This window comes from Argiope bruennichi, chromosome 5 (assembly GCF_947563725.1).
Source record: "Argiope bruennichi chromosome 5, qqArgBrue1.1, whole genome shotgun sequence".
NCBI classification, from domain to species: Eukaryota; Metazoa; Arthropoda; class Arachnida; order Araneae; family Araneidae; genus Argiope; species Argiope bruennichi.
The window spans coordinates 32,731,906-32,757,441 of record NC_079155.1 but is presented as its reverse complement, the minus strand read 5'-3'; the positions used below and the strand labels follow the sequence as shown (position 1 = coordinate 32,757,441).

The 25,536-nt window shown below is 27.3% G+C and overlaps 1 protein-coding gene across 1 annotated transcript in view; it reads left to right on the top strand.

Annotated features, from left to right (window-relative positions):
• The first annotated feature begins 2,169 nt into the window (after positions 1 to 2,169).
• Positions 2,170 to 25,536, top strand: part of LOC129968534 (transmembrane protein 132E-like) — a 97,576-nt gene continuing 74,209 nt past the window's right edge. The window contains exon 1 of the mRNA XM_056082521.1: positions 2,170 to 2,360. Coding sequence (XP_055938496.1) covers positions 2,312 to 2,360 — 49 coding nt within the window. The 5' untranslated portion in view covers positions 2,170 to 2,311. The remainder of the gene's footprint in view (positions 2,361 to 25,536) is intronic.

Below are 25,536 nucleotides of genomic sequence, written 5' to 3'. Positions count from 1 at the left end.
CCAGGGTTAATGATTCCTAGCAATTTCACTTGCTACTTTGCAAAACATTTTTTATACTTCAAATTTTGATAAATATATAATTGACACTATTTCAAAGTCGTACACCATCTGCTCATAGTGTTTTGAATTTTTCTAACTTTCTGTTTATATTTTTATACAACTAATCATATGACAGGAAAGAGCAGGGGTGTTTGAAAATAGCCACAATTTTTTAAAAAATCACCATTTTTACTTCTGAATTTAAATAGCAAAAAAAGATTATAAACAAAATAATAATTTTAAAAAAAAAAGTAAATTCATACCTTATACTGAAACCTATTCAACCCAGAAAAATAAGCTGAATCTTCATAATTTAATCAGAAAAAGCCAGATTGAAATAATTCAGGCAACTATGCGAACGGTTTGAGTTTCACTTCAAGAATGTAATATATTGTAGTAAAATACATAAATTTTTTTAATTAATTGCAAATAGAAAGAAATATCACATGGCAAAAAAAAAAATGATAGCATTGACGAGATAATCTTTTGAATTTTAAAATTTGTATAAATTGTAATATTTTTGGAGTTTATTGCTGAAAAATACCAAACCTTAGCTTAATTTTTAATTATTTAAAATTTCAACTGAATTGCTACAAGGTATACATTTCCACCTTTCAAATTATATATGTGCTAAATGTGATAGCTCTAAATAGAACAGTCTGACCTATGAAACACCAATATAAACAGACGCACACGGGCGCAGGCACTCTCACTTTTATTATCATTTTGTTATAAATAGTGCCTTAAATCTCAACTTTATTACGATAATACTCATTATGTTTAGTTATCATAAGTTTATAAATTTATTAAATTTCTGTGAAATCTCTTAATTCTCGAAATACTCATTAATCGTTTTCTTAAGTTAGAGCTTGTAAATAAATGAATAAGATGATGGAATAAAATTCACAAGCAATGAGTTTAATCATCATTAAAATAATCATTACCAGCGTTTAAAAGTTATTTGCAGAACATATTTCTTAAGAAATGCATTATTCGTAATAGTTATTTCCAATACATTTCTTTCTGACTTTAACTACAAAAAAATTATTAGACTTTTAGAGAATGTACAATTTTTTTTTGATGTGGAATTTAAAAAAAATAATTTATTGTACTTTTTACTTTAAAAACATATTTTTTGAAGTGCTAACGAATGAATTATTGTTATTTTCTATGAAATATTAAAAAAAAAAAAAAAAGAAAGAAAGAAAAAGAGGCGATTTTTTTTCCCTTCAGATAGCATAAAACTTTCATCTACAGTCAGAAAATTCAGTCGAAAATTGGTCCATTGATAAAAGAAAAATAGCCGAGAGAATCCTATTATTATTGAGACATTTTGTCTGTTATATATTTGTTTTCTAAATTTAAAAAAAAAAAAAAAAAAAAAACCCAAAAAAACAAGAATTTATTTTTAACAGGCGATATCTTTTATTTAAATAAATAAATAATATTCTAATATTTCTGACAGAAAACAAGAATTGAATAAGCGAAATTAAGTCAACTTAAGGTTTGCTTCAATATACGATAGTAATTATTCCACAATTAATTTTAAACTAATTTAAATTAGATTAATTTCAATATTTAGTTATACATTTCAATATTTAGTTATACATTTCAATATTTTGTTAATTAATTTTAGTATTTAGTTACATATAAATTTATTCATCAGAACGAAAAAGTATATAAATACCAGATTTAAATTTTAATTAAAAATGTACAAAATCAATGTTTTCCCATCGACCTGAAATTAAATTTTTTTAAAGAAAATAAACTCGTAAGCCTTTCGCTCAAAAAGTCCTTTGTCGCTTTTATTTTAAACCCTAATATTCACAACAATAAATTAAATTTAAATAAAAATATTCATTTGTTTTATTTTACATCTCCTATAATAATCTTTTTTCCCATAACACATTTTCCATTAATTTCAGAAGTGATCAAGAATTTTTAATGAAATCTGAATACAAGTAATGCCCGGTGAACTGTCCTATAATTTTCAAAAGAACCTCTCTTCAATTACTAGAACACACTATCATTACGAACTCCCGCGCAATAATATAGTCCGGACCGAATAGCCGCCGTTCGTTTATCCGTGCGGATGAATACAGCTCTTGCTTCGAAGCCAGAGACCGACGAAAAGAAAACAAGGCGGTCCTAGCAGAGGCCGCCATGACAGTCGATAAAGCGGGTCTGCGGGGCGGCAAATCTTCGAAAATTATGCTTTTTTCTCTGTATTTACCCCCATGCTTGAAAACCAAATCCTGAAGAAGGAAGCGCAATGGCGATTCCGATGATTTCCTTGCTGATTGTCTTCTGCGCCGCCACAGGTGAGGTCTTTATTTATTTATTTTTTAATAAACACGCCGAGCGTCGGAAATCATCTGATTTCGGAGTGATAAGGGGTGAGGAGTGGGAATAGGAGGTTGAATACAGATGTGTTGTTTTTCCAGCCTAGCTTTGGATAAGCTTACTGTTTGATGGCTTTTCTGTCGAACAAGCTGCTTCTGGTTGGAAGAGTAGTTCTGATTCCTAAAAAGAAGGATTCTCTCTTAAGATAATTCTTGAAATAATTAAAAATCATTAATCATAAATAATTAAATAACATTCATTGCAAATTAAAGCCAGAAAGAAAAATGTTTTTTGAAACATATGAAATTAAGAATAATTTCTCTTATCTTTTCTGTTTCAAGTTTATATGAGTGTTTTTTTAAACAAATGCATTTCTGATTTTTATTTCATCTCTGGAGTACTTGTAAACTTTTAGAATCACGCATATACTTCGCTGATTTTTCTTATTTTCAAGAATAAGAATTGATCAAATCGAATCGCGCAGTTTTTGCTTTATTTCTGGAAAATTATAACTGAAATTCATTAATACGCATTTCATTGTATATTTGATTTTAATTATTAATGTACATATATAAGTAAGAGAATTAATTTATTTTATATCCTGTTTTTCCATTCAAATCGTATATTTAGATTTATTGTGTTGTTTATAAACTTCATAACTTCGAATTATATTTTACATGTTTTTTTTATCTTAATTTAACTGAGAATTTTCTCTTCGATCGATAGCTACAGTATGTGTGTCTCTTGAAATAAAACGTAAATGTATTTCTTAAAGTATAAACGCATTAATTTAAATATGCTGAAAGATTGCTTTCGTGCTCTGGTTGTTAATGAAAGATTTTAACTCCAAATTTTGGGCCTTCTATTTTTTCTATATCATCTAATTGGAAGGTGATTCGCTATACTATTTTAAATAATTGTATTTCAATCGCTTCTCAGAACGAGGCTGTTGTTTACATTTATACTTGATTGGCTTACTTTTAATTTTATTTGTAGCAAAAATACGATATTTTTATTTATTAAATTTTTGTATTCGGTATTAATAACGTAAAATAGAATTTGTTTTGCTGAAGATAGTTGCATTTAATTTTTCCTGGTACCTTTTTTAATAACTGATAATTATAGCGAGAATGGTTTATGTCATGAAAATCCATAACTATTTTAACAGAATGCAAGTTTGTCTGCATTTACGTTTTAACAGAATAGATAAAACCAACATAACGTATACGTTTGTATTAAATTAATGCAAAATTTTGTAACTATATACATGATATTTTGTTATCCTGATTATGTAATATATAAATGTTTGTAAGATTTTTTAATGTCGAAATAAACCATTTGGGAAATTCCAAAAAAGAAAAAGGAGAAATAAAAAAGTGGATCCAAGAAAGAATTGTATATGCTTAAGTTTAGAAAATTATTGCACATTTTGATACAAAATGTTCATTATCTATGCATAAATTCTCTTTCCAATTTTTTAAATTTTCAGCATTCAAGTCGAATAATATATGTGTGCGATGAAATTTATTTTTTTCAAAAACAAATAAAAGAAGAGAAAAATGTTAAAAACTTCCAACTCCACAAAATTGCGTAAGAGAAATTATAAATGTCCAAAATGACTTTATTTACCAAGATGATGATACCAAAAAATGAAGATATTATTCTGCATGCTATACGAAAATATTTTTTGCTTTCTCTTTCGCGGTTATTCGTTCTATCTGAAGAAAATTTATTTATTTATATTTCTCAATTTGATTTATATGAATGCGTTCTGTACAGATGTTTAATTAGTATTCCTAGCATAAAATAATTGATCGTTAAGTATGTTGCATTTTATAATATCAGTATTTTATTATAAAATAAGTTTAATTTAATTCAAAGGAACTAAACGAATGCATTAAATTTAATTCGAATCGAACAATACATTTACTTATTTTTTTTATTGTAACATTTTCAGTTTATATCGCTAAATCCAACTGTTCTACCAAGATGTGCGAAAAGCTATCATTTTTTAAAAATATCGTTTTCAAAATTAATTTTCATATAATTTCATCCCTCAGAAGAAAAAGTAAATCCAGTTTTAAAAAACTGGTTATAATTCTCAATTAACAATTTTTAATGAATCTTTAAATCTCAAAAGTATATCAAATCGAATAAAAAAAACAATTACTATATTTATGAAAAAGAATTTTAATAACTAAAAATTATTTTACTTTTATTAAATGCTGCTATTAATTAACTGTAGTTATTACTTTATTATGTATGCTAATAAGCTGTTAATCTGCAGCAAATCCCTTTTATAATTATAAAGCAGAAGTAATTTCACTTTCTACTTGAAAACGATTATTTTTTGTTTATTAAGTTTATTTATTTTTAATCGTTATTTACATATTGTTTCATATTAGAATTGGTATTTTCTTATTTCTGATTCTTTTATATTAAAGTGTAAGATAAAATTACTTTTTATTTACAGTATTAAAATTTATTTGAAAATTTGATGAATTGTTCTTGAGATATCTGATACAAACATTTTTATGACTGACATTTTTAAAAAAGTTTAAGAAGTTTTAATTTCATATCTTTTGATGGTTTCAATAATCGTGTATCAAATATTATATTAATTCCTTTTAGCTTCCTTTTTTTCCAACTAAATTTAAATTACTGATTCAAAAATTCGATTTTTCTTATTTTTAAGTTCTTTTTAAATTAAAAAGAAAGTTGGTTTCATTTACTGCCTGAGTTGTATTAACTATGCTTAACTTTTTCAGGGACAAATTGTTTAAAATGGGAAAAAAAAGGCCTTTCTACTGAATTGCGTTTTAACTCATTTATTTTAACTGTAAATTTAACAAGCCATTTGAAAAATTCATCTCTTCTGAAATTTTACTTAGTATTATTTTCTTTTCAGATAATTTTTATTTAAAAAACTAAACTTAAGTGTATGTTCTAGTACCCTTGAAAAAATCAACATGGCTCTTAAAATACTTTAAAATGTATCTTATTATTGTTTATTTCATGTTTTTTTTTTTTTTTTCGTGGCCTGGATAAACTTGATGTTCAATCTGTGAAGTGTTGTTATTTTTATTTTTGATCGGCATCCATTGAACACTTTTGATTCTTCATTTTTATCGCCCCAGCATTCGACTTTTACAGGGAAGGAGAGAAATGTAACTGCTGTTCTGTTTCAAGAGAGTGCTGATTTTTTTTTTTTTTTTCCCTTCCGGAATTATCTCTTTCGATGATGTGAGGGTGATTATTTGAAGTGCCTATTTCATCCGAAAGATAAGAAAGTAATAAAAAAATTATTTCTTACAGTTTATGTTTACTGGGAAAGTCGTGTAAAATTTACAAACATTCTCGCTTCGAATATTTCTGTCTTCTATTAAAGTTCTTGGAATTTTAGGTGGGTTTTGTGAATTATTTCCTTCAAATCTGATTCGGTTGATGAAATTCCAAAGATCATGCAATTTTTGAGATGGCAAGCATGTTTCGTATAACAATTTGATATTTTTGGAGTTCCATGATATATCTTTAAAACAAAATTTAAAGTGACATTTTTTCAAAGAAAATTTTAAAGCAACTTTATAATAATCAATGATATTAATTGTCTATATTTTTAAGATAAATAGGGAAAACAAACAATCAGTTCACTAGTCATATTTCGCCAATTTTTATTTCATATCAAAATTTAGGATGCTTAGAAGTATCATCTGTAGCTACCTAAACAGCATTTTCGAGAAAAGCCTCAAAAATACTACGTCATTGTATGCGTAAAAAAATCATGACACAAACCTACTCTCAAGCACTGCTCCGATTTCGTCATTTTTAATTTCATTTGGAAGCCCATGGTTAATGTGCTATCAATGGTTGCTGGTCCCTCCTCCCCCACCCCACTACCATCCTCATGTTTTTTTGAGAAAAATCTCAATAATTCTTTGCTGTGTATTCTCTATTGGGGAAAACCACGATAGAGGTTTTCCGCAGGCCCAACCGCACTTTCGTTACTTTTTATTTCATTTGGAAGATCATGACATCTAGATTCGTCATTAATTGTCGCTGCCGATTCCCTCTATGTCCTATTTTCGTGAGAAATTTCACGAATTTTACTTCATCGTACATTTTCTATGTTGGAAAAACCACGATAGAGAGTCTCCAGATCAAATTACTAGTTCGATTTCGCCACTTTTTATTTCATTTGAAAGCTTATGACGTTTAGATAGAAATCAGTCATCACTTCCCACCCTCCATTTTTGAAAAATATCTCAAAATGAAAGCTTCATAGATCCTCAACAACTGTATAAATTTCGCCAATTTTATTCATCAATCAGTTTCAGTACTTTGCGTGTATTCTTAATTATTCAAAATGCGCCTTGCTTATAATGAAATATAATTTAAAATAATTCTTTCATTTGGTGTGATGAAATATGTATAATTTAGGTTGTTGGCATAATTAGATTAGCATTATCAAAATGATGAGCGAACAGCTGGTCGCCCAAAAAGACTGGTATTTTCATTAAAATTATATTAAATCGCTTATTGGTTTTAATCTGCGCAAACAATGATAAGTTATTTTCGGGTTACTGCACGTTTGTTTGTCTTCTTTCATAAAAGGTACTATTCAAAGTTGACATCAATAAGTTGGGTTCTTGATTTTCATTTAATTGAATTCATGTTAGAAAACGTTTGCCTTTTGGTATCATCTACTAAAATACAATAGGCAGAAATGGGTTAGAAGTTTTGAAAGATTTATAAGCAAGTGAAATTGTCACAACAAAAATTTAATAAAATCATATTTTTAAAAATATGTGCTTTTTGTACTAAAAAGTAGTTTTTAAATTTAGTAGCAGTTTAAAGTAGTTTTTAAATTTAATCTTAAGTAGTTCGTAAATTCAGTACTTTATAGTGTCATTTTGATGATATAAAGAACTACATAAATCAATTAATTGATGATTAAAGTCTGAAAAATATTAAAATAATTTATTGTCATCGAGAACACAAAAGTATATGAAATCTGAAAAAATGTAGCATATCATGTTTTAATTGAAAAAAATTATAGCTAATTTCACTTATTACAAACATGAAACATGTCAAGCTAAGTAATAAATAATAAAAATATTCTTTCAAGTCTTATAAATGAAACTATTAGTTTATCTGCATCTTCAATTTTATTTTTGAACACATAAAGGACTAGATGTTGTTTACAAGATTAAGTCCTCGTCCAAAACTATCATCCATATTCTGGATGATGATGCTTTGTAATAAAATGGCTGAAATGCCTGAAAAAAGCACGAAAAAATCTGCATGAAAAAAAAAAAAACTTAACAGAATTTAATGATGCTAGTTATACATATACAGTAACCTAATTCTTTGGATAAAATAAGTTTGTAGTATGCATAATATAATATAATATATCAATACAATACAATACAATGCAATACAGTACATTACAATATACGTATAATTCAGTTTTAGATCGTCAAAATGGTGGAAAAAAATTTTTACGTTAAGCTTTAAAAATATGAATCTGACTGACGTTTAGTTGATGTACTTATAATGTGTCTTGGAAACATATTGGAAGATTAATCAGAATAAATTTCCGTAACTATTTTCTCTGATTTTTCAGATTCCGAAAAGAAATGGTCTAATAATTGCAACTTTACATTCCATAAAGTAAAATTTTAAGAGCAAAACTAAAGGATTCTTATGTTAAATTGCTTCGTATTTAAACAATTGCTATTATAATGCTCGCTACGTTTGAAAAATGCAACCATTTATTTTCACATTAAGTCAACAAGCGAACACGAACTTTAAAATGGATCACGAACAAGAATACACATGAAGTTACAGTCACAAACGTAGCAGACGATTTTTTTTAAAGAATCATCTGTTGAAAACTGGATATTCAAGTAATTGCAAATTTTAACAAATCAGATATTGTATGTAAAATTTAAGAGGCTTGATTTTTTTAAACTTCATTCCGAGACTTTCTAAATTTTAGGACTGTCCAAGAAATATACATGAAAAAAATTTATATATATATATATATATATATATATATATATATATATATATATATATAACATTAGAATATATAGCAGAAATATAAAATTATATATATATATATATATATTCAGAACATTATATATATATATAATGTTCTGAAATTATCAAATATTAACATTCTTTTTTAATTTAATACAATTACATGTCTAAAAACATTTAATTATTTCTCGAATTTCTTGTTCGTTAAAAATGACATTGCGTTACATAAAAAGATGAATGCACTAGAATTTAAGGAGAAAAAGAAGAATTGGAAGTTTTTAAATGCATTTTGAAAATTTTTATTATAAACAGTCTCCATAATTATAAAAAAAATAGACTTTTTTTCATATATTATTTTTTAATGTTAGTTTACCTACGATCCATTTTTAATTCAACTGTTTTAAATTTATTTACTCCCAAAAATCTGCTTAAAACAAAAATTGGAATTTTTTTTTAGATTCTTCTTGTATGCTTTCCAAAATTGATTTCACGCCCCAATTTTTTTTTTTACGTACTATTTTTGCCATATAATTAAGAATAATTTTTAAAAATAAAATAAAGATAAACGAATCAAGCTTGAAATATTTTCGAGCAACGACTAGAATTTCGAATTTCTAAATTTTTTTTAAAAAATGAATGTAATATTCTGTTTGTTTTCCAATTCGTAAAAGTAAATATTTTATTACTTTGTTTAATTTGATGTTATTCCGTTTTTCATTAGTCATATTTTTATAAAATACTCAAACTTTAATAAAATACTGGATTTAATAAAGTTCTCTTGTAAATTTTTTAAATGTGTTTCGTTTTTTTCTATTCTAGTGGATGACTTCACAAGATGATAATGCAGTGAAAGTGACTGGATGTATTGTAATATTAAATTAAATAATCCTAAATATTATCCTTATTTTATTTGCAAGCAATTATTGTTATAGTTGTATAGAATTTAATTTCTAAACCTTTTATTTATTTTCGTTTAAAACGTTCTATATTTAAAAAGAAAAAGTTTAAATTCATGAGATGCGTAACTATTCACCTGTGGTTCGTTCACTCATAGCTTTTTATGTACTAATAGCTTGTTGAATTACCATTGATTGCATTGATGCCACTGAAATTAATTGATCTTTGTGTTGTTTTCTTACAAATGAAAATGACTTTAAATTTCATAAATAAAAATTCAGATTACGATATATAGAATAAAAATAAATGTTTCTTTTGTAAGGTAAACAACATTTATATCGAAGCAAAATAGAAATTTAAGTTTGGCTTGATTCTAAAATATTTGAATATTTCAGACTTTTAAAGAATTTTTCGATAGCTTTAATCATATTTTGATAAGTTATAAAACATCAGAATAACATTTTGCTCTTTTAACGCTTTCATACACGATCTTCATTCAAACGTCTTTGAATAAAAGCTTTGAAACTAGCAACACTTTAGGGCAAACTGCAAGTTTTCAACTTTATAGATTTGGAAGGTATTTTTAGCAAAGGCATAGAGGACGGACCAATCACCTTCAGTGTCAAACCGATCGATTTTTCCATTCATGTCTGGACTTTAAGTTGTTGATATGCATTGAAATTTCAAAGCGTTACCTGCACATAATATTCAAACTGCTGCCGTTTTTTTTTATTTGGATATCGTTGAAGTTGCCTTTGAAAATTTCACTGAGAGATCTTCACTTTCTTGGATAGGTTGGGAATATGTGGACACAATATAATGTTTTGGATTCAGTATATTTGGAATGGAAAATTTATTTAAAGCGTTACTTGCTCATAATATTCAAACCGACGGCTTCTTTTTTATTTGAATATCTTTTAAGTTGCCTCTGAAAATTTCACTGAGAGACCTTCACTTTCTTTGATAGGTAGGGAATATGTGCAGACGATATAAAGTTTTGAATTGATACAACGAATTCTGTATATTTGTTTTGCAATATGGAAAATTTATTTATTTCTATTTACTTAATTCGATTTAATTCTTTACTTCCTATATTTCATTTTATTCTTAATCTTTTTTATTTTTATTTTATGTTAATAAATATTATGTGATTTGTGAAAACTTAGGAGATTAATATTAAATTTAAAAACCATTTTCCTCTTAAATGAATTCTAAAGTGATTTAAATCTACACTCATTTTACCTTTTTCGATTCAAATTATTACAATTCAACTCCCATTAACCAAACCTGCAGATTTTTTAAAAATAGAATTCGATTTATAGAAACTTCGATATATAGAAAGCTAATTATCTAAATAATACAAATTGCATTCCATTGACAATGCAAATTTGTCATCAATTTCTTACTCAAAAGAGCCTATTTAATAATTAATTTTAGGGTTAATAATTAAACTGTCAAAAAAGATATTTCCACTTTCTCTGCATCGAATATATAAATAACCAATAAAAATTGTCGATACCTTACTTTTCGAAATTTTATATATTTTTATTTTTCATTCCACTTTCTACATCTTCTAATAAGTTAAACCTTCTTTTCATACTTAAAAATTTCCGCTATGCGCACAGTAAAAAAAACAAAAAACGTATAGCTAAATAAATTGAATGTAAAATAAAAATTTCGCTCCAGGTTAAAAAAGCGATTCGTAAAACAGAAATTAAAAATAACACATGACAGACCGAGAAATGTTTATTGATTTTTCGTAAATGAATCTTGCATTTCTGAAAATTTCTATAGTCGTAAGAATCAGTGGAATAGTTTTTTTTTCTTATTTATTTTACATATCTTCTTATGTATGCGATTAATGGTCGCCATTTGCTTGCAATAGGTATATAAAGTCAGTGGACTTGTCTATGACATGTGCCATTATACACAACAACAACAACAACAATATATATTTTCTATATTCGAAAATGTTTATTCGATGAATAGAAATTTTATTTAAGAAATAAAAGTTATTGTTCTGTCTAAAGTACAAAAATACAAAGTATTGAAATTTTCGATGTATGGAAGTTCGATAATGGGAGTTCCATTGTATTGGTCTGTTAAAAAAATTAAAAGTTGAAAGAAGCCTGTTTAAAATTATTAATCTATTACTTATTATCAGTTAATTAATTGACTGCGTCTAAATTGATTCATAAAAATTATTCATTTGCATTGATATCGTAATGCCACTAGATTCCATCAAAATTCTATCCAGCCTGAAATTGAAAACAAAAGTATATCCAAACAGACTATCCCCGTGTTGTCAAACGAATTATTAAGCAAAATTAATTTATTCTTAGTCGTTACAATTCGTTGCAAAAATTACACGAGTCTTTTATATTTCAAGTGTTCTATAAATATACTTTATTTGGATAAATATGGCAACACACGCACAAAAAAATGAAGCTGCCATCTAATTGGATAGTGGAGAAAACAAAATAATAATGGCGTTCAAGAAAAATAACATTAAGTACGTCTTGATGAACCATTAACCCAGTTATCGTTACTATTGTTATATTTGAACCGTAATAGTTTATCAAAATTTAGGTTTGTTTTAAATATATCTTTACATTTTTGCTTATGCTTCTTTAAATTTCTGTCCAAGAACAAATGTTAAAATAAGGGCCTGAGGTCTTACTAGAAATTTGTAAATAGTTAACAACTCACATTGATTGTACATGGAAAGTCGGGCGCAGCGTCATCTTTAAATAAAATCTTACATGTGCACGTCATGAAGTCGTACTTTTATACAGAGTAGAGCCATATAAAAGGTCACCATGAAATTTAAAAATATTCATTATAAACTTGCAATAGAAAGAATATAGAATACTAGAATTTAAAGCAATATATTTTTTTAATTTTGTATATTTCATTTTTAATTTGTTTTGAAACCATATCATCATATTCAGAACTATTTGGATGCATATAAGGATACGTTTTCGCCGCATTGCCAACTTAAATAAACACGACCGAAATTATTAGATAATCTTACACATTGTGCTCTGAATCTGAACAAATAAATAGTTTTACAAAAATAATAAATTTTTAAATTTTTGGCAACAAAATATGCCATGAAAAGGGACTTTGAATGACAAGTTTATAATTTTTAAAATTTAATTTTTTATATGGTCAACAATATCGATAATATTTCCACTCTTTTAAACAATTAAGGAATTAAAGAAACAGTATTTTAAACTATAGAAAGTAACCATTTTTGAGGAACCATTTGCATTAATTATTACTTAAACTTAATGTGAATGAGCAACGCAAAATGATGTAAACGTCAAGAGAAGTTTGACAGAGGGAACGTTATTAAGGGGTAATATTATTTTTAAAAAATGTTTCTTTGTATTTTCTGCATTTGAAATCTGATTCTCAATATTTTTTTTATCATTTTTTTTATTAAAATAGAAGAGCTGAAAAGATACATTCAGAATTTTTTTTTTGTTCCTGAATTTTCTAAATATAATAAATCACGTTGATCTGTTTGAAATGCGTTTTATAATCGAATAATGGATTAACTTAATAGCGATTTATCCATGGAGACTTTTAAGTTATTGTGTCTGTTTTGTTTGTTTGTTTCTTATGGCACTTGTCATGGACAAGCCCGCTGTTACGGAGACAGCGATTTTAAGCCGGTGGGGGAGCGCCTCTTGTTTTTTATAGTGGCGCCAACTAGGGCCAAGAGTACGACTTTGCTACTCACGCATCACTCATTCGCTTGCACAACCCCTTTTTACAGGAGGGCACATTCACACATCTCACAGATAGAACAACGGAAGAACAACCATGCCCAAACCGGGACTCGAACCCACGACGTCCGGATCACGGGGAAGACGCGCTACCCCTATGCCAGAACGCCGGCGTCTGTTTTGTAATTATTTAAAAAAAAGTATTTTTGTTACTTTACTCAATTTTTCCTTGCCTTGATTGCGATAATATTAGGCTGTTAAAAGATTAAAACTATTTTTTAAAAATCATATCCTATAATAGCAATTGTGTTGTGAATACATAGTATCGTTTCCCTGAATTTTAAATAAAATCAAAAGAACATTTTGAATTTTTTTTTCTGTTCTGGAGTTATAAAATATATTTATTTTCGAAATTATTTATCACGCGTGATGAAATGGCATATAAATAGAGAAAAAAGATGATTTTTTAAATTTTTTTATTGGGATTGCAAAAAGGAACAATCCAACCCTAACAAAAGGAAAAATCAGAAATTGGCACTTCTCCAATGTCTCTTAATCTCTTTCTCATTTTTATTTTCCTCTATCTCTTTGTTTGTAGCTGCTTTATTTCTGCTTTAGTTTTTAATCATTCAGCTTCAACGTTTATGCCAAGAAAATGATTATAATTAATTTGATTTTTCTTTATTTTTCTTATTTTTTAATCAATCAATCTAATTAATAACTTTTTATTATAGAAATATTTAAAAAAATTTACAATACATTGGTATACTACTGCTCCTATTTTTATGCGTAGATACCAAATTTCTCCCATTTAAAAATGCTGACAATCAAGAAAATTTAACATCAACTACTAAATGTAAGAATTTTGGTGTAATAGAAGTAGAAATATATCTCTTTCTATTTCTTTTTACCAATATATTTTAAAATACTAATGGTCTTTTCAGACTAGCCGCCATTAGTTAGCAGACTCGTATAATAATGATAAAGCTTTACAAACTGGACAAAACCTTTTATCAATTTATATAAAGAAAGATACAGATTTTGTCTTGCATTATGAATGAATTAGTTATATTTAGAATGAACTTTCGTCTTTCGCAGTGCGCATGCTCACGATATCCAGGGAAATAAAATCGATATTCTCAGAAGGATGAATCAACAGATGAAAAGCTTTATGAGATAGAAATTGGTTCGCAACGCAAAACGTCTTCCTAAATTTAAAAGAAAAAGTATAACATGATGAAAATTCTCAGCTAACTCTCATTAATCGTATGACCTATTATTAAAAGAGGTTATTTTTAAATACTTTTTAGGATTTAATTTGTAATGAACGATTGTTAAAATAAAATGTTAGATTTCTCTCTTAAATCCGAAGCATTTTAAGTGTTTTATTTGTTATAAAAATATTTTTTGAATCAATTTATTTATTGTGAACCAGTTTAGACGCATATAAATTGTAAATTACCATTGAAAATATCGTGTAAGCGTATAATTTCATTTTGGAATTATTTAAGCTAATGAATCTTAGGTGAAATAGTTTATTTGTAATTAAAATAGAAAAATAAAGGTATAAAATAAAATAAACAAGTTCTAATTTCTCTAAACAGTGGGAAAGTATGTTTATTTTTTATTTTTGAAGAAATCGAATTAGTTTTCTCTAACTTCCTCTAGTGATCTCTTTTCTAATAAAGATTGTTGTGAAAAGAAGCCAGTCGTAGCATGAACATTTAGTGATATTATTTTTTCCTCTAAATCAGAAATTTAACTGTGCAATGTTTAATGTAACTAATATTTCCCCCTTTCATTTGTTCTTTGTTTATGATATGTAATGGCTGTTTTTGATACGAATGGCTGTTTTTAAAAGTAATAAACATAATTACTTGAGCCAGTGTCATTAAATCATTAAACATTACTTGATTTGTCGACTTTGATCAGACATGAATTTCCTGTTCTTTAAAACTAAATGTATTTAACAAGAATTCTAAATTCAAGAAAATTCGTGATATCATTTTCTGAAAAAAAAAATCTTTTCAAAAGCAAATTTTTAAAAAATATTTCATATTTTGTACATGTTTGAATTTTGGAAGGAGGCTAAAAGAAAAGAAAGACGTTTTTAAATTTTGGTAAAATGATAGTGATGCATTTTATTTGAGATTTATTTTTAAAACTTTGAAAATCATTTTTTTTTTCAATTTTTAAAAAATTTAGTATTTGAGGAAATGTTATCTTTTAATTTAATTCAGCCTATTGAGCAAACATTAGATTGAAGAAAGTCAAACATTTTCTTGTAACCCAGTAAAAATATTTTTTCCATATGATTCCAAATGAACATAAGAAATGAAAAGCTATTGTGTGATAATTATACTTCATTCATATTAAGTTAAAATATGTTTATAATTGTAGAAATAATTGAAAATTAAAATCAGTTTAACAACGTATCATTTTAAAACAGCCCGGGGATTAACTCTTAACTAGACGCATATTTTTTCTGAATTAAAATTCATTCTGTAACCTGTATTACAAGTGAAAGCAATTTATTATTGTTGCCATTTTAGGGAAATAATCTGATTTTATTTTTGAAACGATGAAATTCTCCTTTAAGAGCGAGACATGCCATTTTATCTTTGAAGTAAATAAATATATTTATGCATCTATATTCGCTGCAAAATTTTCTTTTTTCGTTTTATCTTTACAAATTTATTATATTATTCTATTCTGTTGCTTATAAAATATTCAAATAGAAATGTTGTGCTGAATATTCGGAATATATAGATGAAATTTAGAATTCGTTGCCATTTTTCTGTCTTCTGTTTATATTCACTTAGAAAACAGGAAATCCATACCATTTCAAATATGAAAAGGGACGCTCACTTAGAACAAATCATTTTTTAAGTTGACGGCAACGATTGATCTGTTCTTTTCCTATAATATATAGCCCTGTCGTAAAAAGAAACTTTCTTTGTGACAACAATTTTTTTCACTCCTGATGTGTTTTTTCTTCTTCTGAGAGTGAATACATGTTGTTTTTCTTTTAATTTTATGGATCGTAACTATCAGAAGAATCTATTTGGTATCTAATTTCTACTTTGAAAATATTCTAAAATATTATTTCTATAAAATTTATTTGCTTTCTTTAACCATTTATTTTCTTCTTAATAAATAAGGTGAAAATTACCAGTTATGAAAGACGTTAAAAGAGATTTTTCTAAAAAGAACAATTTTTGTATGTTACCTAACTTTACAATTTTGATATATTTATCTATTCTGTTGCTTTTAAAATAATCAAGTAAAAATGTTGTGCTGAAGATTCGGAATATATAGCTGAAATTTAGAATTCGTTGCCATTTTTTTCTGTCTTCCGTTTATATTCACTTAGAAGACAGGCAATCCATACCATTTCAAGTTTGAAAAAGAACGCTTACTTAGAACAAATAATTTTTTAAGCTGACGACAACGATTGATTCTGTTCTTTTTCTATAAAATATAACCCTGTCATAAAAATAAACTTTCTTTTTTTCCTTCCTGATTTCTTTTTTCTGATAATGTATGTTGTTTTTCCTTTAATTTTGTGGATCGTGACTATCAGAAAAATCTATTCGGGATCTTATTCCTATTTCAAAAATAATCTAAAATATTATTTTGTATAATTTATTTTCTTTTTTAATCATGCTGTTATCTTAATAAATAAGGTGAAAATTACCAATCATGAAAGATGGTAAAAAGACTTTTAAAACGGACCATTCTTGTATGTTACCTCTTGAAAAATTTTCCGCTGTGATTGTTTCATTCATCTTGGATAAAAAAATATATTTATTTTTGTTTAAAATAAATAATAACAAATTATTATTTTAATGTTTATTATGTTAATTAGTTATTATTTTTATTTGTTTTTATATATTATTATATTATTTAATATTTATTATATTTATTAATTATTATTTTAATTTTTAATATTTATTAAAATAATAATAAATTATTATTTTTGTTTCAAATGAATAATAATTGGAAATTTTTTATATGAAGTTTAACACTGAATATTTTCTTTGCTAAGAAGAAAAATTAGTATAAGAAAAAGGCACAGAATCATTTTTTTTTCATGTTCCTTACAAGAATAAACGAACATATTCTATATCGAACTTCGCCTGCTAGAAAGTATTCCGAAATATGACTAATTTTTAAAAGAAAAATAATTCTATTTTGTTATGTTAATAAATGAAGTGAGAAATTCAAGAAGAGAAAGTCACTGGAGAGACCTTTCTTAACAAGAAACCTTGTGTTAGCTGTTGTGGATTCTTCCGCTGCCGCTGTTTCATCATGTGGCCAGAATCTCCAATTTCCGTTTCAATAGAAAAAAAAATGTCACTGAAGAAGCTGTTTAAGATTCAACGGATGTTTCATTTTTTGACAAAAGCCGAGAAGGCTTTGCCACTTCATAATCAACCAAAAAAAAAAAAAAACGAAGGGAAACCAAAAGTGTCTGAAGCTTTAACACGCACACCCTCGGGCCAACCAAACGTCTATTTATTATTGCATTAGAGTTGTGTTTGGATTAATCAAGTCGAGGCACCAATTGCGATGGCAATTTAAATTGTCTCGGAGCGGAGGTGGCTAATCAATGCTTTTTTTTATTATTATGCTTTTATTTTTTTCTAAAATTACAAATGCGTTTCCAATGGACTTTTGGGTAGCGTGCCAAAGCCCTTTTCAAAATCGAGATAAGATAAGAGTTGATGCGGGGAATTACTAAGCAGATAATGAAATTCGTATTAACGTTTGAACTACTTTACAGATCCTTTTCGAATTGGCTACTGAAGATTTCCGTTTTAGCGTGCATGAATACTAAATTGCTTTTAGAAAGTATTCCGTTTGAAGAAGGCGCTTGTTATTTCGATTAATAAAATGAAAAAAAAATATTTACAGTGACAACGATTTATTAGATATATTCTTTATAGAATAGACATGACGATTTAATAGACATATTCGTGACAGAACTGTTCTGTAAAAGATTGTTAGATTGTTCTATTCTAACTGTTCTTTCATATCGAGTTAAAAATTTTGCATGTAGAATAATACATTTGAAAAACTTATGTATGATATATTAGGATGAATTTAGGTATAATATTGTAAGATTTGTCATTTGTAGATTATGAAAGAAAATAGACGATTGTTATAGCGAAGTTTTCTTAGCTGCATAATTCAAGCGAATTATTGAAATCAAAATTACAAAGCTGCATAGTTTAGTGATTCTTAAATTACCAATTCTTAAACGAATTATTAAAACCAAAATTACAATATCTGCATCACACAAGCTTATATCAGCGATAACGAATAAACTAAGACTGTTATGTAAATGTTCTGTCCTATTTGATAGTCTAGTATATTTCCATCATTTGTGTGGTGACATAATTTTCATTCATCTTTATTAAAAAGAGAAAAAAGGTAATCTTTAAAAAGGAGGTAAATATATCAATAAATATTAAAAAGAATTTTAAGTCAAATTTATTAAAATTCAAGAATTTATTCAAAAATGAAGAATAAAATAAAGTCATGAATGGAAAATCATGAATGGAATAAATAAAGTCATGAATGGAAAATCATGAATGGAATAAATAAAGTCATGAATGGATCATGATTGGAAAGAGTCATGAATGATACCTATATTTAATTTCTAGAAAATAATTAGGCTATTTTGGATCCGACATTGTGATATGTGCTTAGTTGGCAAGGAGGATACCTAAGCCTGCATCTTTTTCTTAAAACTTCCATGTCAACCAGCAGGGGGACCTGCGACGCTTTATGTCAGATTTAGCATTTACCAGACCTGCACCTGACGATTTTAAGGTTATACCTATAGGTTGCCTTAGTTCCTCATACATGAATGGAGCAGATATAAAAATGTGGCTCTAAAATATTGAAAGATTGTCAATCTCTGGCTTTGGATAGAAATATGGCACATACAAAAGCGAAATGAATTAAAAATTTATTTATAGAATAAAAATACGTAAAGATTTTTAACATTTATAAAAAAATATTGGACAATTAATTACCATCTATAAAACATTTAATTCAAACTGTGGATAGTAAATTAATGCATGAGAGTTTAAGCCTAAATAACTAAGTTTTTATGAAATGAAACTGAACCAAGAAGTATTAATTAGCGAAATACAGTCATCGATGTGTGGATACATCCTACACATGAAAATGAATTGAATATCGAAGAGTTCTTGCGATAAACATAAATTTTTGCAGGAAGTAATAAAAAATTTGATGGCAGTGAATAATTTTATTAATCCCATGAATGAATTGTTATTTCTTTGATTTAATTTTATTAAATTATGAACAAATAGTTCATTAAGTGCGGGTTCGACTTCCTGATTTTTTTCATTTATGGTTGTAACAAGATAATAAGACGTAAATTCAATTTTATGCCACAACGAGTGGAACGGAAAAAAAAAGTGCTTGATTCACGGTGTTTTAAGAATAAATATTCATAAAATTGATGCGTGAGTTGTACATAAGAGCTCTCCAAAGCTAATTTATTTTCTGGGATCCAATTAGTGTTCAAAAATATTTCTAAGTTTTTTCTTACTTGTGAAAAAGTTGCTGAAATAGCAAAATAAAACAAAAATCAAATTTTCTAACTTGCTTATAAAAGTCTTCTAATTGCACTTGTAATCTTCTAGTTTGAAAAAAAAAAAAAATAAATAAACTGTAATGATTACACACTGGATCCTGATATTATTTTTAATACGTATCTTTAAAATTAAAATGTACATTTTATAACATACACGTTTAAAGTTAAAGAAAATTTCGAATTTTCCAACTTAAAAGAATAGGAATTCAATACATTATTGGAAATAAATCCACAAACACATTTTTGGATTTATTTCCAATAAGTTATTGGTTAGGTAAAATAGTAAGATTTTCAAAGTAAAATAAAAATATAATTAATAAAGAAATTGTACATAAAATATTACAATTTAAATTCTATAAATAAAAAAATTATAATGTTTTCTTTAGCTGTTTGAAATTATTGTCAGAGCCTATGAAATTCTTTTTACTGTAGGGAGCTAATAAGGGGTAATGATGACCTAACCACTGAATGTTATTCAACGTTTTTTTGTGCATTTCGACGGGTAAAAGTTATAGAGCTATAACTGATTTAAAAAAAAAAAAGGGTAAGTTTTAAATTGGAAAATATGCAGAAATTCACTTCAATTCAGTTTACTCTTAATGTCAAATTGGAATTTATTAATGATAACATATTTTCGTTCCCGAATAATACAGTATATTTTTCTATACGTAAATTTTTGAAAAGAAGAGGGGGGGGGGAGAAAGGATGTGACTTATCGCACTGTAACTTTAACCCATTCATTTAATTAAATTGTTTTTATAAACTATATATATTTTACACTTTACTTTTGATTTTAAAGTACGTTTTGACATTCGATATGATTTATCCAAACTGTTTACTGTTTTGTTGAACTGCATAAATGATAAATTTTAACAGAAGAATAAAAATAGAAAGAATCATTTTATATGGCCAAGGGAAAAAAATTCAGATCATTCAGTAATTTTTCTATTATATCGTATTTCTTGTATCTACTGTAACGCTATGCATATTAGTACGTTTAGAAGGGCATTCTTCAAATAAAAAAATGTAATTAATATTCCTGATTAGGTTTCCAAAATACATATTGAGCAATAATTAAATACAAACATATTACCTTATTTTCCATCGTTGTTTAAAATGATACCAAATGCATTGCATTAAAGGGGGATATGTATAAAACATTGTTATTTGTGCATTTTGAAGGTGGGGAAAATGTCTCTTAACATTTTAACCTGGGTATAGCTTAACATGTCTGGAAATAGCTTTTGCGGATCAATCTTTTAAATGTTTTCGATCTTTCTAGGAATTATGTGAGAGACATGAAATATGCTACAGATCTAAACACATATGTCTGCATCACTTTATTACTCATTGTGAACTTCTTTAAATTCTTTCTATAAACTATTTTCAGAGTTTATTACGATATTTTATGTCCAAGAAATGTCTAATCCATAGAATTATATAGGAATTACTAAAATCAAATATTAAGTAATTCGATAATCTGATGACTTAGAAGTGAGTCTAACATTAGAGGGAGTACAGAATAATTGTCAAGATGGTGTCAGTATGCCAAAAATAACCAGTTTTTGGAAATACAGATGTTCTCGGTTACCCCGAATGAAACCACAGTACGAAAGTTGGTGCAAGAAAAGCAACTTAAAAAACCCACAAACAGCTAAATTTTATGATATTCTTTTACCATTGTGATGATGCAACAGAAAGATTTAAAAAACTGGACAGATCATAGTTTATAGGCAATCCAAATTTCTTGAAAGTACTTCTTTTCGATTGCTTGAAAAAAGTGCAAGGTGACATGATCTAGTTATTATTTTTATTGATGATATATTGTAAAAGAATATTCAAAGTAAACAGTCTAGACAAATTGCAAAATAGCCCTATTCGTTATTAGCGCTGAATACTTTTAATAGCTGAATTCTATTGATTAAAAGTGTTACACAAGCCGAAGTTATTATCTGAAAATATCAAAATCTCATGTAATTCTTAATTAATTAAAACTCTATGTGAACTTTCCAAAGAGAAACCACCATGTTTCGCTTTCACACTTTTCAAAGTATAACTGCCAAATTTGGTAATAAACAGTCTATTCTGATAAGCCAAGAAAACACATATTTATAATAAAAGAAATAAATAAATAACAATTTTTTGAGTAATAAAATTTTGAGTAAAACAATTTTTTTAAAAATAAATAATTTTTTTTGAGTAATAAAATTTTGAGTAAAACAATTTTTTTAAAAATAAATAATTTTTTTTTGAGTAAAATCAAATTTCAGTTCTCAGAACTGCATTACTCTTAAGAACCCAATAATTGAAGCTGAAAAGAATATTATTACAAGAAAAGAAATAACAATTTATTTTTTTTAGTAAAATCAAATACCAGTTCTCTGAAAGGCATTATTCTTAAGAATTTAATAATTGAAGCTGAAAAGAATATTATTAGAAGAAAATAAATAACAAATTTTTTTGAATAAATTTGAATTTTAGTTCTCTGTATTGTATTGCACTCAAGAATTCAATAATTGAAGCTGAAAGGAAGATTATTAATAGAAAAGAAATAACTTGAAACAAGTTTCGAATGAAATAAAATTACTCTTATCTGAATTACACTGCACTTAAGAACTCTATAATTGATACTTGAAAAGAATATTATTAGAAGAAAAGGAATAACATAAATTTTTTGAATAAAATCAAATACCCTTATTTGAACTACATTGCACTCAAGAACTCAATATTTGAAGGTGAAAAGAATATTATTTAAAGAAAAGGAATAGCATAAAATTTTTTTTGAGTAAAATCAAATATTAATTCTCTGAACTGCATTGCATTAAAGAATTCAATAATTGAAGCTGAAAATTATTATATTGAAGCTGATAAATATTATTAGAAGAAAAGGAATAATATAAAAACAATTTTGAGTAAAATCAAATAGCACTTCTCCGAACTGCATTGTATTCAAGAACTCAATAATTGAAGTTAAAACGAATATAATTAGAAGAAAAGGAATAATATAAAAAAAATTTTGAGTAAAATCAAATAACACTTCTCTGAACTGCATTCTACTCAAGAACTCAATAATTTAAACTGAAAAAAAAAAATCAATTTGAGTCTTTCAAGCAAGATTTTTACTTTCATATATTATATTATTTCATTTTCTTAAGATTTTTGTATTTGAACACCACCCAAAAACACTCTCTGAGAGTGGTCTCTGTTTATATCATCTAGCTTCTTAAGGAGAATGAGGTAGGCCAAAGATTTAAACTCTGCTAGTGTTTGTGCATCGAGAATATGAGTCATAGTTTCCGATCTCCCAGAAGGCACGCAACTCTGAGGCAAACAGTGCAGTAGATCGCCAAGATAAATTGCATTTCCAGTAAGGGGAGATAAAATGTTTCCCTCTGGAATTGCACGTATCTCCATTGAATGATTGAATATTTAGCTCCGTACGTGCGTTGAATTAGAGAAGAAAAGGCACGCTGAAAAAGTTTAGGATTTTGAAAAGAAAAAAATCTTTCGTGTTTAGAATTTCGGTTTATCCGAGGTGACCAAATGCTACGGATTAGCTAGGAGTGTCCCGGTTTATGACTTTTCCACTCGTTTTGGGAAATTATCTGCGGTAGCAAAATCTTGGATCGTTTTGTTTGATTCACTTTTTAAGCGGAGATATATGCTGCTGAGAGGTTGAAACCTGCCTTTTGAAATCGTCAGCGTGATAAAGTTGTATTATAAATTGATTAACAGTTACTAATTAGGATTAATTTTAAGGACAAATTGGATTCGACCTGTGAGATTAGTCATCCTGAAACTTTTTCACCTGCTTTTTAATAAAGATGTATAAAAATCTTACATAAAATAGTTGATCTTAAGAAAGGCCATGGACAGCACGAATGCTCCGTTTTTATCTTTATAATCCCGTACATATGGGTTTTGCAATTCATTGTATAGGGAGGAGGGAAAAAAAATGCATTTTTGACGCCCCTTTTTTCGATCGACTGAAACTAAAATTTGACACAGAATTGCATTTTAGAAACAAGATGGCATACAAAATTTCATTTGTTGGTTTATTATTATTTTATTTCTGCGATTTCAAATTATCGTATTCACGCGCAGGCGCATGTATAGGCCGGTAAGCGGTCAAATTTTTGATACATTTGGCTTAAAATTTTATTTAGATCTAAATTTCTTTCATTTTGGAGTTATCGCGTTTGCATGTATGCGAAAGTAACTAATGGTCAACTCTTTGATGGAATTGATTCTAAATTTGATACTGATCTTCACTTTTGATGGTAAATCTGTGTACCAAATTATATATATATATTAAAATCTAATTTAAACGTAATTAATTTCTTAATTTTTAGCTCAATTTAGCCCATATTAATTTCATTCTAAAAATTCTCTTATTTCCTGATCCCATTCCACTTTTTCTATCTAATTAATTCAACAGAAGCTTTGTAAAATTGCTGAATCGGCAAAAGACCGACAAGTTCACACACTCCGAGTGAAGGGATAAAATGTTGCTGATATAAACAAATTCCACTAAAAGATCCTTGTGTTTTTCTTGCCTGTGATTGACACGTGATGGGAATCTCTATTAAAATCTCACAGTATATATTCACTGGGATAAAATTTTCATGAGCTTTTCTCTCATTTTGCTCTGTATCATATTGTGTTGTGTGTGTGCTCGTCGCTTCTGCTTGTACATAATGAGTGCTTCTCCGGGATGAAATAAAACGACGTCAAAAACTCTAAATTCTCTTCATTGTCTTCGAAACTGCCTTCTGATTCAAAAAATTATATACAGTAGACTCTCGATTATCCGCGGGCCGGTTATCCGCGCCTGCCGCAGTAAGTTTTTTTTTTTTTTTTTTTTTTTTTTTTTGCTTCCAAAGCAAGAAGCAAACACAAATGACTGATTTCTTCAAAAAGGTGCAGTTTTACAGTTATGCTTTTGTAATTACATAATACATTACAGTATTAAAACAATACATATGTATTCATTTTTCTGTGTATCCTTGACGCCTCTGGTAAGTACAAAGCACTTTTCTGTTTCCATTAACAAAATGCATTTTAGGTTAGTTTTGAGTGATATACTAAAATATTAAGCGTTAGTTAAACATTTCCTGCTGTTCATTTTACGTTTTATTGTACATAAAACGATTTTTCAAAGTTGGAATGACTGTTTTCTCTTTTCCCATACCCGTTTTTATCTTTTTTCGGATTATCCGCGATTTTTGTTATCCGCGGCGGCCGCGCCACCCAATTCCGCGGATAATCGGGAGTATACTGTATATATATATATATCTTCTAAGTCAACCCATTTTTGAAAAATTGTCTCCACAGGCACATAAACAGACATATTTCCAAAAATGACTCTTTCGGGTTCGGGGTCGATTCATCAAGATCTTGATTTCAAATTTTTTAAAAAGAAAAAGTATTATAATTGTCAAAAAATTTGAACTCGAGATTTAGATGAGTCTCTATGTTTGAGACTATTGAATCGAAAAAACACATTTTTGAATTTAATGTCTGTCTCATAATTTGACCATGACTGTTCAGAAACTTATCGAGAAATGACTGATAAATTTGAATGCAGTCTGTACACCAAAATAAAGAAATTTTTATCAAATTTGAAGGAAAAACGTGCACAGTCAGTCTATATTTCCATGTGCATGTTCACCTAACTGATTGGTAGAGAAATGAAATTTGGTATGTAGTTTTAAAGCTAGGATTATAGATCTTTGTCAGGTTTTGTACCATATTCAGTGAAGAGCTGATAGACCTTCCTATTCTTGTATATATGAACACAATAACATAAAATTCTAGTTAGGTAACATTTAGTAGAGGATTGTTACTCAA